This window comes from Sceloporus occidentalis, unplaced genomic scaffold (genome assembly GCF_023333645.1).
Source record: "Sceloporus occidentalis isolate IW3139 unplaced genomic scaffold, rSceOcc1.0.p SCAF_3, whole genome shotgun sequence".
Taxonomy (NCBI): domain Eukaryota; kingdom Metazoa; phylum Chordata; class Lepidosauria; order Squamata; family Phrynosomatidae; genus Sceloporus; species Sceloporus occidentalis.
The window spans coordinates 124641891-124657853 of NW_028316983.1; the positions used below are offsets into that span (position 1 = coordinate 124641891).

Sequence of the window (15963 nt, forward strand, 5' to 3'; positions counted from 1 at the left end):
AACCCCATTCATTTAAATGGGGCTTGAGCATATGTGTGATTTGCTTTACGCAGGGGAGTCCGGAACGGATCCCCCACGTAAAGCAAGGGCGCACTGTAACAGAGAAAGCATGTATTAGAACGTATGTATGGATATGATTGTAATATGATGACACAGCAATAACAAGTGAATTTCTATATCACTTATCAGTGCACTTAAGCACTCTCTAAGCAGTTTATGAAGTGTAAGCTAATTGCCCCCAACAATCTGGGTATTCATTTTAGCAACCTCAGAAGAATGCAAGCCTGAGTCAAGCTTGAGCCTTTTTGCTGGTATTTAACTCGCAACCTTATGGTTTGTGAGTGAGTGGCTGCAGTACAGGCATTTAACCACTGCGCCACCAGGGTTCTTGTCATAAATAGAATGAGCAACTGTCTGAAGAGATTGCATCCTATGTCCCACCCCAAGATATAATTGGTTATGCCTTCCCAAGGTCATCTGAAACATGTATATACCATATATATTTAACTATAAGTCGACCTCATGTATAAATCAAGGGCAGGTTCGGGGGCTAAAATTATGGATTTTGATATGACCCAAGGATAAGTCAAGGGTAAAACTTAGGGGCCTGTAAATGAAGGATGTAAAGGATGAAGCAAAGGAAAACTATGCCAAAGAATTTACATAATTCCAGCAGATATAACTATTTGTCCTCATCAGGTCAGATAGATGAGTGAGTGGAAGGGGGTAAGTGCTTCCAAGGCAGATTAAACTCTTGCCTTTCACCAGAGAATTATATATACATATGATTTAAAGTGCAGTATTTACAATGACCCACAGATAAGTCGACTCAGGTTTTTTGGGTCAATTTTTTAACCTAAATTTCTAGACTTATACAGTATACAGAAATGCTGTAGTGTCTGTTCCCTTCATCTCTATGTTCACAACTCCAGTGATTTCTTTCAAAGGGTTTGTATAACTTTGTTTAGAACCATACGGATATTTTTGTATCACAGTTTGATGAGTGTTGTCCTATCTTTTTTAATATATTACATTATAAAGTGTATTTATATTTGTTTTCAGCCCCTGAAAAAGTCCTAGTGTGGCTGAAACATGTTAGGATTTTTAAACAAGTAATAGGGGAAATGAGACCACTGTTACTAGAAATAGAGAACTCAAGTCTTCCTGATGTTTTGGACTAAAATTCCCATCTGATACCATCTGGACTCAGAGAGAGAGATGCAGGCCTTGTTCCATCGGGCCGGGCCGGGCCCGGCCTGGCCTAAAAAGCAGAGCCCTCCCACCAGTCCATCTGCCATGGTCTAGGTCTCAAGAGGGAGAGAAGAACTGCTGGACCTGATCCCCTTCCCCACTGCCATTCCCTTCTCCTTTTGTGCCATCTCTTTTAGATTGTAAGCCTGGGGGCAAGGAACCGTCTAATTAACCATTTGTAAGCCACTCTGAGAGCCTTTGTGGCTGAAGAGTGGGATATAAATACTCTAAATAAAAAAATAAAATAAACACTGAATAAATAGTTGACCATCTTTGAGCACATGGACCTTCTCTCCTCTTTGCTTGTTGTTTTAATACCATTGACCATGGTATCCTTCTGGGCCATGTCGCTGGGATGGGACCTGGGGGAACTATTATGCGGTGGTTCCTGTGTTTCTTGGAAGGGCGAAGTCAGAAGGTGATGCTGAGGGTCTTCTGTTTGACTCCCTGGCACTTGGCCTGCGCAGTGCCACAGGGTTCTGTTTTGTCCCCATGCTGTTTAACATCTACATAATTACCAAATTCTTGCTGATGCAGTGGGTCTTCCTCAACTGGGAACAGCAGCTGGAATTAGGTCTTAGTCTCTAAGGTGCCAGAAGACTCTTGGCTAAAAATGATTGAATTATCAATTTTTTAATTCTGGATTCAACATAGTACTGCCATTAATTACTGTATACCTACCATGTAGAAATGTTCTAGACGGATTCCATATACACTTTGTAAAACTCTCATGTATATCATGTGCAGAACTTCAGGCTACAAAAGAAGAAACATCAAATCACTAGCACAGATCAGATTAATTTCAGATTTTATCAGCAATTATTCATGGTAGTGAGATTCTCAGCAGTCATATTAGCATATTCTCAGCAGTCACTTACTATTCAACTGCCAGAAATATTGTCTTCCAAGTAATATTTTAATAAGAACATCTTCAGAAACTCTGACTTCAGTCAAACATCTGGGGAATTTCCTTTCCCTATCCCACCACTGCTAAGGTGCAGCCTTGGATACTTGGTCTCGGGTGCATAAACCAAAACTCTTGCAGTCTGGAATAATTTGTGAGAATTTGTATGATAGTTGCCCAGCCATGGAAATCTGCTAAGTGGTCATGGGTAAGTCATACTCTCTTAGTTTAAGCAGAAGGCAAGAGCTAACCTCCTCTGAAAAAAAAATTCCAAGAAAATCCTGAAATATGGTCACCATAACTCATAGTCAGCTTGAAGACTCATAACAACAAAATTATATGTACCCGAGAAGTTCTATCAGATTTAATAGTACAAGTACCAGCCCTTGGCATTTAACAAATAAAGTTATCTGAAGGGAATACTGAAGATACAGAATGTTATAGTGTTCCATTTTTCTGGAGCAGTTCAGAAAACAATAATGATTATCCAAATTTTCAAGCGATCCTTTTTAATTAACTCTGTCAACACTATTATTTAATCCAATGGATGAGAAAATCCAAAACATTTATTTCCCAAAAGGAAACAAATGTTATATAGGTTTTATAGGGTTATATAGGCTGGGGATAGATGACTCTGAAGAAATAGAATTTTAAAGCATTCAGCATATTTAATTCTGGACAGCAAGATTACTGTTCAGTTTTATCATAGAAAAGTATATTTCAATCAATCCAAATTTGTTGAGGCTAGAAAAATCTGAAATATTAGTAAAATGAGAGCTATTGGTGCATGAAGATAAATTAATGTCATGGATTGTACCTCCAGTCATCCAATAACCTAAATTCAACTTCTCTTTTTAGATTGTAAGCCTGAGGGCAGGGAACATCTAATTAACCATTTTGTAAGCCGCTCTGTGAGCCTTTGTGGCTGAAGAGCAGGGTATAAAATACTCCAAATAAAAATGATATATAGGGTGTAAGCAAGCTCTATAACCCTGACAGGTAGCTCTGGCTGTTGTTATCTTTCAGAAGCAGCTGAAGAACTGTGTGCCCCAAAAGCAGCCTGTGCAAACTTGTAGCTATCTATCTGATAATGCCTTACGAACACTGATTGTTCCCTCCATCCTGTTAATGAATATGGTACTTAAAAGGCTGTTGATATTGCCGTTAATCATTTAGAATGTGTTCACACATCCTTAGCCTATAGTGTGTGTAATAATAGCACAGATGGATACATACTTTCAACCATCTGGAAATCATTAACTTGGTAACTCTGAAACCCAGCATTTTAGGATGGGAAGAAACAAACAGCACCTCCATCCTCCTCAGTCTTTGTTCTGCTTATATACATTTTAACTGCTGTCACTTCTTCTCTAAGAGATTACTCTGGTTCATACGCAAAGTCTGGGTCTGCTGATTCCTTAGACCTATTATTCTCATTAATCAAGATTCTAAGTTGCTATTGTTAAACAGCAGGGATAATGGTGTGTGTGGAAGCAGGCACCCACTGTTTTCAATGGGGCTTCAGCATACATGATTTTTGCCTTATGTTGAGGGAACGGGGACTGATCCCTCGTGTATGGAAAGGGCCCACTGTATTCCTAATCCCAAAATGGAGGTTTTACCATTCTGAATTTCTTGCACCTTACTTATCCACAATTATGCTTTCTGTCCTGCATCTGAATTTTACAGCCCTGATAAAATTACTCAATTTACAGTGTGGACAGACAGAGGTTTATATACTATCCGTGACTTCTCTAACCCGAAACCATGAGACGAATTAATGCAGACATTATCTCTCATGCCCCCTACATGGCTCTTTCTCATCAAGTACTTGAATTTACTGCCAGAATAGGTCACACAGAGGAAGTTCTACATACCATAACCTATTTTTTTTTAAAAAAAGAAGATATCATACAAGCCTGTTTGAAGAAAAATGGCTTCCTCTCACTGACTGTATCAAGATTATAATGCATCAGCAATATCACATTCAAGATCTTGACCGAGCGCTTCAACTAACCAGGATATCCCCAAATACGTACAACTGTGCTGATTTGTTATTGTTTGTGTATTTTATTTTATTTTAAAATAAATAAAACAAAGTGTAACAGTCTTAGTTTAGTCATCTTGGTTTCTAGGGATAGTTCAAGCTTGATTTCTCTAGCTCCCATTTAAATATTTTAGCAGTCCATATTAGTCATAAAACTCTTTATCTAGCACCACACTTCAGTGAAGTTGATTTTCTTCCTATCAGCTTCCTTCACTGTCCAGCTTCCAAAACTATACACAGAAATTGGAAATAGGATGGTATGGACAATCCTAACTTAGTATACAATCATATATCACAGTGGTGGCGAACCTATGGCACAAGCGCCAGAGGTGGCACTCAGAGCCCTTTCTGTGGGCACACATGCTGTCGCCCCAGCACAGTTTGCCAGAGTTTGTTACTAGAAAGCCAGAGGAACATGGCACTTTGTGATAAATAATGGGTTTTGAGTTGCTGTTTGCACACTCGGTCTCTAAAACGTTTGCCATCACTGATACATCATTACACTTGAGGATTTTGTCTAGTTCTTTCACAGATGCCCTTCCATGTCCTAGGCTTTTTCTGATTTCTTGATTGTAGTCTCCATTCTGACTGACTGAGCCAAGGAAAAGAAAAACTTGAAGACTATTTCCGTATCTACCTTGCCTACTTTAAAGTAATGTAAATCATCTTTGGTCATTACTTTTGTTTTCTAGAGAGCCAGAATGGTGTACTGGATTCAGCATTGGACTAAGATTCTGCATATCAGGGTTCAATTCCATGCTCGGCCATGGAAACCCACTGGGTGACTTTGGGCAAGTCACACACTCTCAATCAAAGAAAAAGGGACATTGGCTCTTACCTGTAATATGTCCATTTCCAATAGATAAGAACCCCACATCCTGTAGTTTGGGTTATGCTCCGCCCACTCACTCTAATAGGCAGGAAGTAAAGAGAGAGACCTTGTGGTGACCCCACATGGGTGGAGCTAACCCTAGAAGGCCAGTCTTGTCCTGCCTATCACTCCAGTAGGATGTGTTTGCTGTTGCTTTGCAACTTCTTCACTACAGCCACTCCAGTCCTTTCCTTCTCTTTGTTTCTCTTGCTGCCTTGGAAGCAGGAAGAAAGATTTAATATGGCAAGGGCTCCTAGGATTGGAGAAAGGTCTTGGCTTGACTCTCCCTCTCCTCTAAAGCTGCCCCCTTTCATGGTGGGAGCACAGGAGATTTCTGCAAAAAGCTTTACAGCACATGGGAGCCGTGGGAACAGATGGTGAGGGTTATCCTTTCCATGTCTCTGTTTCTCCACATCACCTCTGTCCAGCCCATTTAGGGCCAGGGATCAGTGAGGAAACTGGCCAGAAGTTATGGAAACCTCTCTTCTCAGCATCTCTGCCCAGCCTGTTCAGGGCCAGGGTTCAGAGGACAGGCCAGCCAAAAGCCATGGCAAAGAGTTTCTCTACAGCACCTCTGCCCAACCTGAAACAGGGCCAAAGTTAGAGAGGCAAGCTAGCGAGAAGACACAGGAGAAGGGGTGAGTACCACGGGCCCTCTCTCTCCAGCCACCAAGGAACCTTTGCCAGATCTAATGCCCTTGCTCAGGGCAGGCATTGCCAGGAGGCCCCTGCCATTGCAGGCACTATGCCTAGCATAAGGTTTTGAACCCTGCCACAAAGGGCAGATGAGGGGATAAGCTCTTGGTCTCCCCCTTTCTTCCCATCTCTGGACCCAATGGCACCCAGGACCCCAACAGTTTTGGGAGATCCTACTGCAGCCTGAGAAACACATGGTGGTGGTGCCAGGGCTCCTGAACATTCCCTTTTGATACTTATAATGAGATGGTTGAAAGGAGGCAAAGAACTGCCATATACAGTCGCCATCTTGACCCCATACCTGTAAAGGAAGCTATACAGGGCCCAGCAGGGGCTGGGGCTTCCAACTCTAAAATGGTATTTTTGGCTGCCACAGACCATCCCACAAGAAAAGAAGAAAATGGCTTCATGTCCTCACCAGAAGGAGCATGGCCTCTGTCACCCACTTCTAAACAGAGGCTGGAGGGCCATCTATTGGGTATGCTTTGATTGAGAGTTCCTGTAGGGCAGAATGGGGTTGGACTGGATGGCCCTTGGGGTCTCTTCCAACTCTAGGATTCTATGATTTTCTAAGAGAGCACATGGATTCAATTCCTTCTGTGTTCCCTCCTCAAAAATAACAAAAAAGAGGGGGGGAACCACTTGTGGATAACATGGGTAGAGAGTTCCCTTCACCCCCAATTGTGTTTGGCTGTCCCAAACTGTGGCACTCCACACCAGAGATTATCCTTTCTCAGGATCCAGACGTATCTCAGGTAAATGGGGAGCCATGTCCCACAGCAGCCCCCTCTGCCCTTCCCAGCTACCTATGCAAGTGGGAAGGGAGTTGAGGACCAAGCCATCTTCTATAATGCAGCCAGGTTACTATAAAGCCTGCCTGAGATAAAAAGGGCTAAGCTTGTAAACCCCAGCTTGAAGTTGGGGCTGTTTTAAACATAAATAAAACAAAATGCCCTGTGAATATCAGGGCTACACTACAGGCCATATACAGCTATCTGCCCATGATTAGCAATCCAGTCACTTAAGAGCAGTTTCCTCAGTGGCTGGAAGAAGCTACTCTCCAGGCAGTCTTCTTTGATGGGGCAAATCAAGGAGGGGAGAGCCCCCACAGCAACAGGTCTGGGGGCTCAGATTTACAAGAGATACTGGTTAACTTTTTCTGGTGTTCATTTTATTACTGTTAGCCCATGATGTTTGAGTTGTGCTGTTTCTGCTCACCACCACCACCACCCCCTCTCTTTTACCAGGGCAGAGGAGATGCCTGGAAACTGATTCATCCTTTGAAAGTGTACTAAAAACCAAATAAGCTCTTCGAGAAACAATAATAGTTGAAGATCTTAAGGTACCCAGGCATGTAAGAAACATGCTGAGGATGAGGATGTCTTCTGGGTTCTGCTCCAGAATCCTTGGAAAATTCTAAAGCCAATTTCTGCAGGAATCACTGCATCTGAATCAGACAATACACTTCTACCAGAAATTCCTTATCAGATGGCCAATATAAAAACAACTGTTTTTGAGAATCTCAGTGTATGTCCACTTACAACTATAGAAGAAGGTAAAGGGAAAGATTTTATTTTAAAAAGGGAAGAATTTTATTGCCATCCAATTCATGTGGCTATAAATCTGTAGGCTCCAAGGTTCAAAGGTAGAAATATAACTGAAGATAGCAGTGCTACTTCATTTGACTGGGTTACAATACAGCAATTACATATCAATAAGCACACACAACAGAACCTTCTGCAAATCTGTATACCCAAACCTCACAGAATCAGACTCATACATAGCATATAAGGCATATCATATGAGACATACATATTTTCTCACACAACTTTAATCACAGCAGGATTAACTCAATCCTGACAGTGACTGAAGAGCAGCATAACAGTGTTCAAATATTAAACAGTTTTACTATCAGACAAGTAGCCATCATTACTAAGAACTCAATAATTTTTATTCCACACGTTACGTAGGAAAACCAAATTATACAGATGCACCACAGTGCAGAGTTTCAATTTCATCATTTGAGTAAGCTCTTCGACATCCTTACCTTAACATTTGGAAATAAATCACTTTTGGAAAAGTTCTTGGCCTCAGTTCCAGTCAGCAAGAAGTTGCGTATGTGTACAATAATATCATTTTCACTGTACCTTGGAAAAGTACAATTATCCATTCTGTAAGAAAACAAAACATTGGGTACAATACAACATTAGAGGATGGCTGCAGACAACATATTTTTCTAAATGGAAGATTAATTATTTAAGAGGGGGCAAAGTCTGTCTTGGTGGATAGATAACCATCAAAATGGCTTTGATAGGAATACACTGATCATCAACTTAATGACACAGTCCCTGTAAATGAGAAAGTACATCTTCCATACTTTCCAGTATAAAACTTTGTACAACAGTGTAACAATAAAGACTGGTGTGAGCAGCTTGTTATTGTGTGCCTTCAAGCCATTTCTGACTTATAGCAACCCTAATATCACTGTTATAGTGCTATTGTTCCATTTTAACTGTTATGGATGCCTCCCATGCAATACTGGGATTTGAAGTTTAGAGAGGGGCATTTAAAATTCTTAGCCAGGGAGCTCTTCAGCCTCGACAAACTACAAACCCCAGAATTCCACAGGAGGCAGCCATAAAAGTTAAAGTGGGACAAAGCCACCACTGTGGGTTTCGACAGCTGAGTGGGCATTTGAACACAGGTCTCCAGAATCATAGGCTGCATCCACACTGGAGAAATAACCCGGCTTGGCACGCGTTTAACTCTTTTTGGCTCAAGGCTATGGAATTCTGGGAGTTGAGGTTTGTTGTGGGCTCTGGGCCCACAACAAACCCCAACTCCCAGAATTCCATAGCCTTGAGCCAGGGCAGTTAAAACAGTGCCAAACCGGGTTATTTCTCCAGTGTGGATGCAGCCTGAGCTCCAAAACACACTGCAGGAAAAATCCAGTTTGAGACCACTGGCTGAGTGCTAGGGAACCCTGGGAAATGTAGTTTGTCGTGGCACCAAAGCTCTCTGACAGAGAAGGAGCAACTGTCTCACAAACACTACAGATCCCAGCATTCTCTAGCCTAATAGCCAGGGCTGTTAAAGCGGTCTCAAACTGGATTACTTCTGCAGTGTGTTTTGGACATGAGTCCTTATATTGGGGAAAGGTCAGATATTATTATTATTATTATTATTATTATTATTATTATTATTATTATTTAGACACGCCAAAACCGTGTCTAAACAACTCAGCAAAAGCTGCGGGGAGCGATCCCAATTAAAGAACCCAGCTGCCCTTCCAGCCCCGTCCGCTGCTGGGAAGGTCGGCCCCTCTCACTCACTCGTCCTCGGGGAGGGAAGGAAGGAAGGAGGGCCTCTCCTCTCAGCCCTTCCTCGGTCGGCAGCCCAACGAACGCACACAGGGCCAGAATACAGCCGTTGAATTTTGGCGGGAGCTCCGCCCCTTCCGGCCCAGGCGCAATGGCCCCGCCTCGGCTTCCGTCCTTCCCAAGTGGGTCCCCCAAACACACTGCAGGAACAACCCGCTTTGAGATCCCTTTAACCGCCTTGGCCCCATGCTAGGGAATCCTGGGACATTGAGCCTTGAGAGCTCTGGTGCAGTGGTTTCCAAACTGTGCCCTTGAAGAGATTTTGGACTTCATGTCCCAGAAGCCTCAGCCACGTTTGCCAGTGGAGTGGGATTCTGGGAGCTGGAGTCCAAAATCCCCTCAAAGAGCACAGTTGAAGACCACTGTTCTAGAGGATGCTTGTTATATTGCTTTAAAACAGTGCTTCCTAAACTGTGCCCTTGAAGAGATTTTGGACTTCATGTCCCAGAAGCCTCAGCCACGTTTGCCAATGGAGTGGGATTCTGGGAGCTGGAGTCCAAAATCCCCTCAAAGAGCACAGTTGAAGACCACTGTTCTAGAGGATGCTTGTTATATTGCTTTAAAACAGTGCTTCCTAAACTGTGCCCTTTGAAGAGATTTTGGACTTCATCTCCCAGAAGCCTCAGCCACGTTTGCCAATGGAGTGGGATTCTGGGAGCTGGAGTCCAAAATCCCCTCAAAGAGCACAGTTGAAGACCACTGTTCTAGAGGATGCTTGTTATATTGCTTTAAAACAGTGCTTCCTAAACTGTGCCCTTGAAGAGATTTTGGACTTCATCTCCCAGAAGCCTCAGCCACGTTTGCCAATGGAGTGGGATTCTGGGAGCTGGAGTCCAAAATCCCCTCAAAGAGCACAGTTGAAGACCACTGTTCTAGAGGATGCTTGTAATATTGCTTTAAAACAGTGCTTCCTAAACTGTGCCCTTGAAGAGATTTTGGACTTCATCTCCCAGAAGCCTCAGCCACGTTTGCCAATGGAGTGGGATTCTGGGAGCTGGAGTCCAAAATCCCCTCAAAGAGCACAGTTGAAGACCACTGTTCTAGAGGATGCTTGTAATATTGCTTTAAAACAGTGCTTCCTAAACTGTGCCCTTGAAGAGATTTTGGACTTCATCTCCCAGAAGCCTCAGCCACGTTTGCCAATGGAGTGGGATTCTGGGAGCTGGAGTCCAAAATCCCCTCAAAGAGCACAGTTGAAGACCACTGTTCTAGAGGATGCTTGTAATATTGCTTTAAAACAGTGCTTCCTAAACTGTGCCCTTGAAGAGATTTTGGACTTCATGTCCCAGAAGCCTCAGCCACGTTTGCCAATGGAGTGGGATTCTGGGAGCTGGAGTCCAAAATCCCCTCAAAGAGCACAGTTGAAGACCACTGTTCTAGAGGATGCTTGTAATATTGCTTTGAAACAGTGCTTCCTAAACTGTGCCCTTGAAAAGATTTTGGACTTCATCTCCCAGAAGCCTCAGCCACGTTCTGGGAGCTGAAGTCCAAAATCCCTATAGAGCATATTTTGGAGCCCACTGCTGTGGCGCCACAATAAACTACACTTCCAGGATTCCCTAGCACTCAGCCAGGGCAGTTAAAGCGGTCTCAAACTGGATTGTGTCTGCAGTGTGTTTTGGACCAAAAATAAAAGTAGCCTTTCCCTTTCTTCAAGAGAGCAGAGGCTCTTCAGCTCTTGCTCACTTAAAAAATGGGAGCCCTATTGCCATTTTGGGTCTTGTAGACCTAAATACCCTAAAGGCACCAGATCCTATCTGAACTTGAAAGCTAAACAGGGTCAACTCTGGTTAGTAACTGGATGGGAGACCACCAACGAATACTCGGGTACTGTAGGCCAGTGGTCCCCAAACTGTGCCCTTTAAGAGATTTTGGACTTCAGCTCCCAGCAGCCTCAGCCATGTTGGCCAATGGTCTGGATTCTGGTAACTGAAGTCCAAAAGCTCTTAAAGGGCACAGTTTTGGGACCACTGCTGTAGGCTATATTTCCCTGGTTTAACTAATTTCCAAAGTACACTGCAGAAATAATCTAGTTTGAGGCAGCTTTAACTGTCATTTTGTGAGACATTTAGCTTCCTCTTTCAGAGACTTCTGGTGCCACAATAAACTACAGTTCCCAGGATTCCCTAGCATTCAGACAGGACAGTTTGAGCGGTCTCAAACCAGGTTATTTGTGTAATGTGTTTTGGACCCAGGTCTTTGGCACCTGTCTCGCTGACTTGGGAGTAATGAGGGTCCAGCAGAAAAGACATATGATTCAGATACAAATGTTAAAAATTCAGTTTTGCTTCGAAGACAGTTCCCCTCTCACACGGAGGAAAGGGTTGCAGGCTTGCAGCAGTCCTTCCCAAACATTAATTCTCCAGATGTTTTGGACTTCAGCTGCCAGAATACCTGACTGTTGAACAAACTGGCTGGGGCTTCTGGAAACTGAAGTCCAAAACACATGGAGGACCAAAGTTAGGGAATCACTGGGTTAGAGCTACAGATTTAAAATTGGTTGGCAGCAAGCTTGTTCATCCATACTGTGATCATGGTCTTTGGGGGTTTTTGCTTACTTTTCATTGGAAATGAATGAGGGACTGGGGACAAAGTGCAATAAAATAAGATAAAGAAGTTTCAACTCCATTAGCAACAAAAATGTAACTTCCCAGAAAAGTAAATTTCCAAAAATTTCCATTTTGGGCCGTCTAATATTTGGTTAATAACTAGCGTACACCTTCCTTCATGGACATTGCTAAGGCAAAATATATAAAAAGTGTAACTTGTGTGTAACAGGTAGCAAGCCATGTGAGAGCTGGAGAGTGAAGAAAGCAAATAAGAGGAAAATCAACTAATTTGAGATGTGGTGATGGAGAAGAATTCTGAGGATACTGTGGACAGTCAAAAAGACAAACAAGTGGGTCCTTGAGAAGATCAAGACATAATCCTGGAAGCCAAGATCATCAAACTGAGGCTGTTGTACTTTGGCCACATCATGAATAACTGGAAATTACCTCTCGTCAAACTCTTGAGCCCTGCCCCAGAAATCCCTCCTTAACCAGAAGTCCTGTACCTCCCAGATATCCTTGCTGGAAGTTCTGCCCTAGCTGAGTTCCCAGCCAACTGGAATCCCTACCAGTGTTGCCAACAAGCCTCAAAGATAATTCCCCAAGCATTTGGCCAAAACTCACCAAATCCCCCCATATCTCACCAAATATTCAGTCAAAACCCCCGAAAAGTCCCCATAATGTTAATATGGCAATAAAACGTAGCCCTAATTGAATAAAAATAATTGGAACTTATTTCAACTCTCAAAATTACCATTAAAACAAACCAAAGAATCTTTCAGTCCTTCTAATACTTTTAAGATGTTTATTTTGACATGAAGGGGGTCCAGGAAGCTTTGTGCCAAACAGAAACGTGTTCAGCTGCAACCGCACTGCAGAAATAATTCAGTTTGACACCTCTTTAACTGCCCTGGCTCAGTGCTAGGGAATCCTAGGAATTCTAGTTTTGTGAGACATTTAACCTTCTCTCTCAGCAAACTCTGGTGTGACAACAAATTACAGTTCCCAGGATTTCATAGCACTGGGCCACGACAGTTAAAACGGTACGAAACTGGATTGTCTCTGGAGTGAAGATGCAGCCTGAGTTGGGTCCAAGACACACTGCAGAAATAATCCAGTTTGAGACTGCTTTAACTGCCCTGGCTCAGTGCTAGGGAATCCTGGAAATTGTAGTTTTGTGAGACATTGAGCCTTCTCTATCAGAAAGAGCTCTGGTGCCACAACAAACTACAATTCCCAGGATTTCCTAGCACTGAGCCAGGAGAGTTAAAGCGGTCACAAACTGGATTATTTCTGCAGTGTTTTGGACCTTCGTTATTAAAAATGCTCAAGGTCCAATCCATACTGCAGAAATAATCCAGTTTGAGACCGCTTTAACTGCCCTGGCTCAGTGCTAGGGAACCCTGGGAATTGTAGTTTTGTGAGAAAGAGCTCTGGTGCCACAATGAACTACAATTCCCATGCATCTGAGGAAATACACTTAAGTCTAGGAAAGCTCATGCTGCCAACTTTTCTTTCAGTGAGTCTCAAAGGTGCTACAAGATCTCTCTATCATCATCAGCATTATTATTATCATTATTAAATCCAAATGCAGCTGAAGAAGTGGACTTAAATTGGCAACACTGATATCCTGTAGACTCATTCTCTGGGGCTGCGATCTGGAAGCGTGGAGGCAATTCCCTTGTCAAACCAGGGAATCCTGGGAATTGTAGTTTGTTGTGACATGTTGAGACACTGCTTTTACTAGCCAGGGCTCCATGCATGAAATTCTGGGCATGGTGGTTTGTTGTGCCCAGAATCCCATCATCGCAGGGAGCCTTGCAGTTAGAAGCAGTGCCAAACTGGATTATTTCTGCAGTATGGATGGCAATGGAAAAGAGAACGAAAAAGAGAGCCACAAAACAAAATTCTTGGAATACAGGGCAGGGATGCCAACTTACCAGGGGCTCTGCCCATGCTGAGGCATATTTAATCACTAACACACGCACACACACTCTCAGGGACATCATCACATTCACATCACACAACTAATAGGGCAGCCCATGGAAGGGAGGGAAGATGGAGATAAACATCTATTTTTCTACCCAGGTGCTCTGCCCATGCTCAGAAGCACCTTTCCTCCTCTTTTTCTCACATCTCCTCTATTCTTCTACTTTTTCCCTCCACTAGATTGTCCTCCTGTCAACCCATATGGTCCTCACAGTACAACAACGACCCTGAGAGGTAGGCTTGGGGCACTCTGCCCAAGCTCAGGATTTAGAAATTCAAATGTCACTCTAAGGCACACACAGAAGTCCACAACATCAAGCCATGATACCATGATCAACTATTGCCTTTGTGTGCCTTAAAACTTATTTCTTACTTGGAAATCCTAAGGCAATTGGGAAGCCAAGATCCCTCACTCCGCCTGTGCAACAGGCAGCAAGCAACCCACACTGTAGCTTCACAGCTGCAAAGCAACAGAGCCAAGCTTAGCAGAAGAAGCAGCAAGCAACACTTTGTGCCTGGTTGCCTGCCTCCTGGCCCTTGTCTCCCGCTTTGCGTCTGCCCTGGCTGAGAGCCTGAGAATTCCTGAAGGTGGCCGGGGGCAACCACTGTCCTCTCTCTGATTGGCTGAAAATTGTTAGACTCCAAAGGATTGGTTGCTCTGTAGCCAGCCTCGCTCTCAAGCTGGAGCTGAAATGGGCCAAAGTCACCAAATCTTCACCAAAATAGAGCCAGGCACCAAAATCACACCAAAGGCTCTGAAAAATACCAATTTTGGTGTGAAAGTCACCAGATTGGCAACACTTCCCCTATGGACCAATAGGGAGAGGTTTCAGAGCCATGTGACCCCAGTGGTTCAAAATAGCCAATCAGAATGTGGTTTTCAGCAATTCTCAGTCTCCTGACTGGCTGAGGTCTTCATCAGGCAGGGAGGAATGGCCCTGCAGGTAGGGTTGCCATAACCCGGTTGCAACCGGGTTTTTCCCGGTTTTGGCGGCACCTGTCCGGTCACGGCACGGGTGCAGCCAAAAACCGGGAGAAGCCCGGTTGCAGCGGGGTTGCTGGGCAACCCTGGGGCCTCGCTGCCCTCCTCCTCCTCCACCGCGCATGGCCGTGCGGAGGAAAAGGAGGGCAGCGAGGCCTGGGGCGGAGGAGGCTGCAGGGAGGCGGCGCCTCTTGGGCGCAGCCGCGCCAACCTCCCCGCCTCCCTGCAGCCTCCTCGCCTCCTTCCTGGCCTCCGCGGGGGCCAGGAACGAGGCGAGGCCCCGATCCTGGCCTCCGAATCGCGGCGAGGCCCGGGGCCCAGGCGGGGAGGGAAAGCCTCCTTAAGTGGAGGCTTTCCCTCACCGCTTGGCCTCCGCTCCCCGCTGCGATCGCCAGGGAAAATGTAGGGCAGAATTTTCAAATGTAGGACACATTTTGTGCATCCTACATTTGAAAATTTTGTCCTACATTTTTCCCGGTTTGGAGGTCCGGCGTTATGGCAACTCTACCTGCAGGGGGCTCTCCATGGATTTGCTCCCACTTTGTACAGGAAGCCCAGTCATGTTCAGAAAAGACAGCATGGAATCGCCCACCATCCCTCCAAATCCTGTGTTTTTCCAGACCCTCTGCAGCTACAAAAAAGCATCCTACAAAGGAGGAACTCCTCTATGTGGAACCGTAGAATCTACTCCTTTTCCCCAACAATGCCAGGCACTGTGTGTTTTACCAATCCTCCAAGGTCCTTGTGTGATGAACATATAGGAGAATCAATGAAGCCTAGAAGTCTCTCACTAACCCCACAGACCTGAAAACCAGGGCTTGTGAGGAAGAGGCTGTTTCAGTTCCGCAGAATGTAAGCCTTTTTTTTGCAGTGGAGAATTCATTCACAACTGCTTTTACAGCAGGCTGAGGCCCTGAAGCTGAAATCAAGTGGCCGGCAGAATGGAGTACAGACTGCCCTGATGACTGGTCTGACCTAGAGTGTGATTGTGGTTGTGATTTGAATCCACTATTCCAAAAGATGCAAAGATGCCCAATTTCTGGTGCAGAAGTGTAGATGGTGTTCTGTTTTATAAACCAAACTCTAAGAAGACTGAGAGTGTGATAGGAGATCTTGATCCAGTTGTGTCTACTTACCAGTCACTTCCTGATGACCTGTTGTCTAGTCAGGTGTCTCTCATCCTATATCTGTCCATTTCATTTTTTCTACCTAGGCGTGGGATCTTACATTTCTCCCTATTGAAATTCATCTGGTTAGCTTTAGCCCAGCCCTCTAATCTGTCAAGATCATTTTG

The 15963-nt window shown here is 44.2% G+C and overlaps 1 protein-coding gene across 2 annotated transcripts in view; it reads right to left on the bottom strand.

Moving 5' to 3' along the window:
- The window catches only part of NUF2 (NUF2 component of NDC80 kinetochore complex), an 84636-nt gene extending 75344 nt beyond the window's left edge, over positions 1-9292 (bottom strand). The window contains exons 1-3 of one of the 2 annotated variants that reach the window (XM_089516065.1): positions 9102-9292; positions 7817-7940; positions 1933-2007 (exon numbers count right to left, since the gene is read on the bottom strand). In XM_089516065.1, the coding sequence (XP_089372191.1) occupies positions 1933-2007; positions 7817-7939 (198 nt within the window). In that variant the 5' untranslated portion in view covers position 7940; positions 9102-9292. The remainder of the gene's footprint in view (positions 1-1932; positions 2008-7816; positions 7941-9101) is intronic. The other variant, XM_089516066.1, reaches the window with a different exon arrangement.
- Between the last annotated feature and the right edge of the window lie 6671 nt (positions 9293-15963).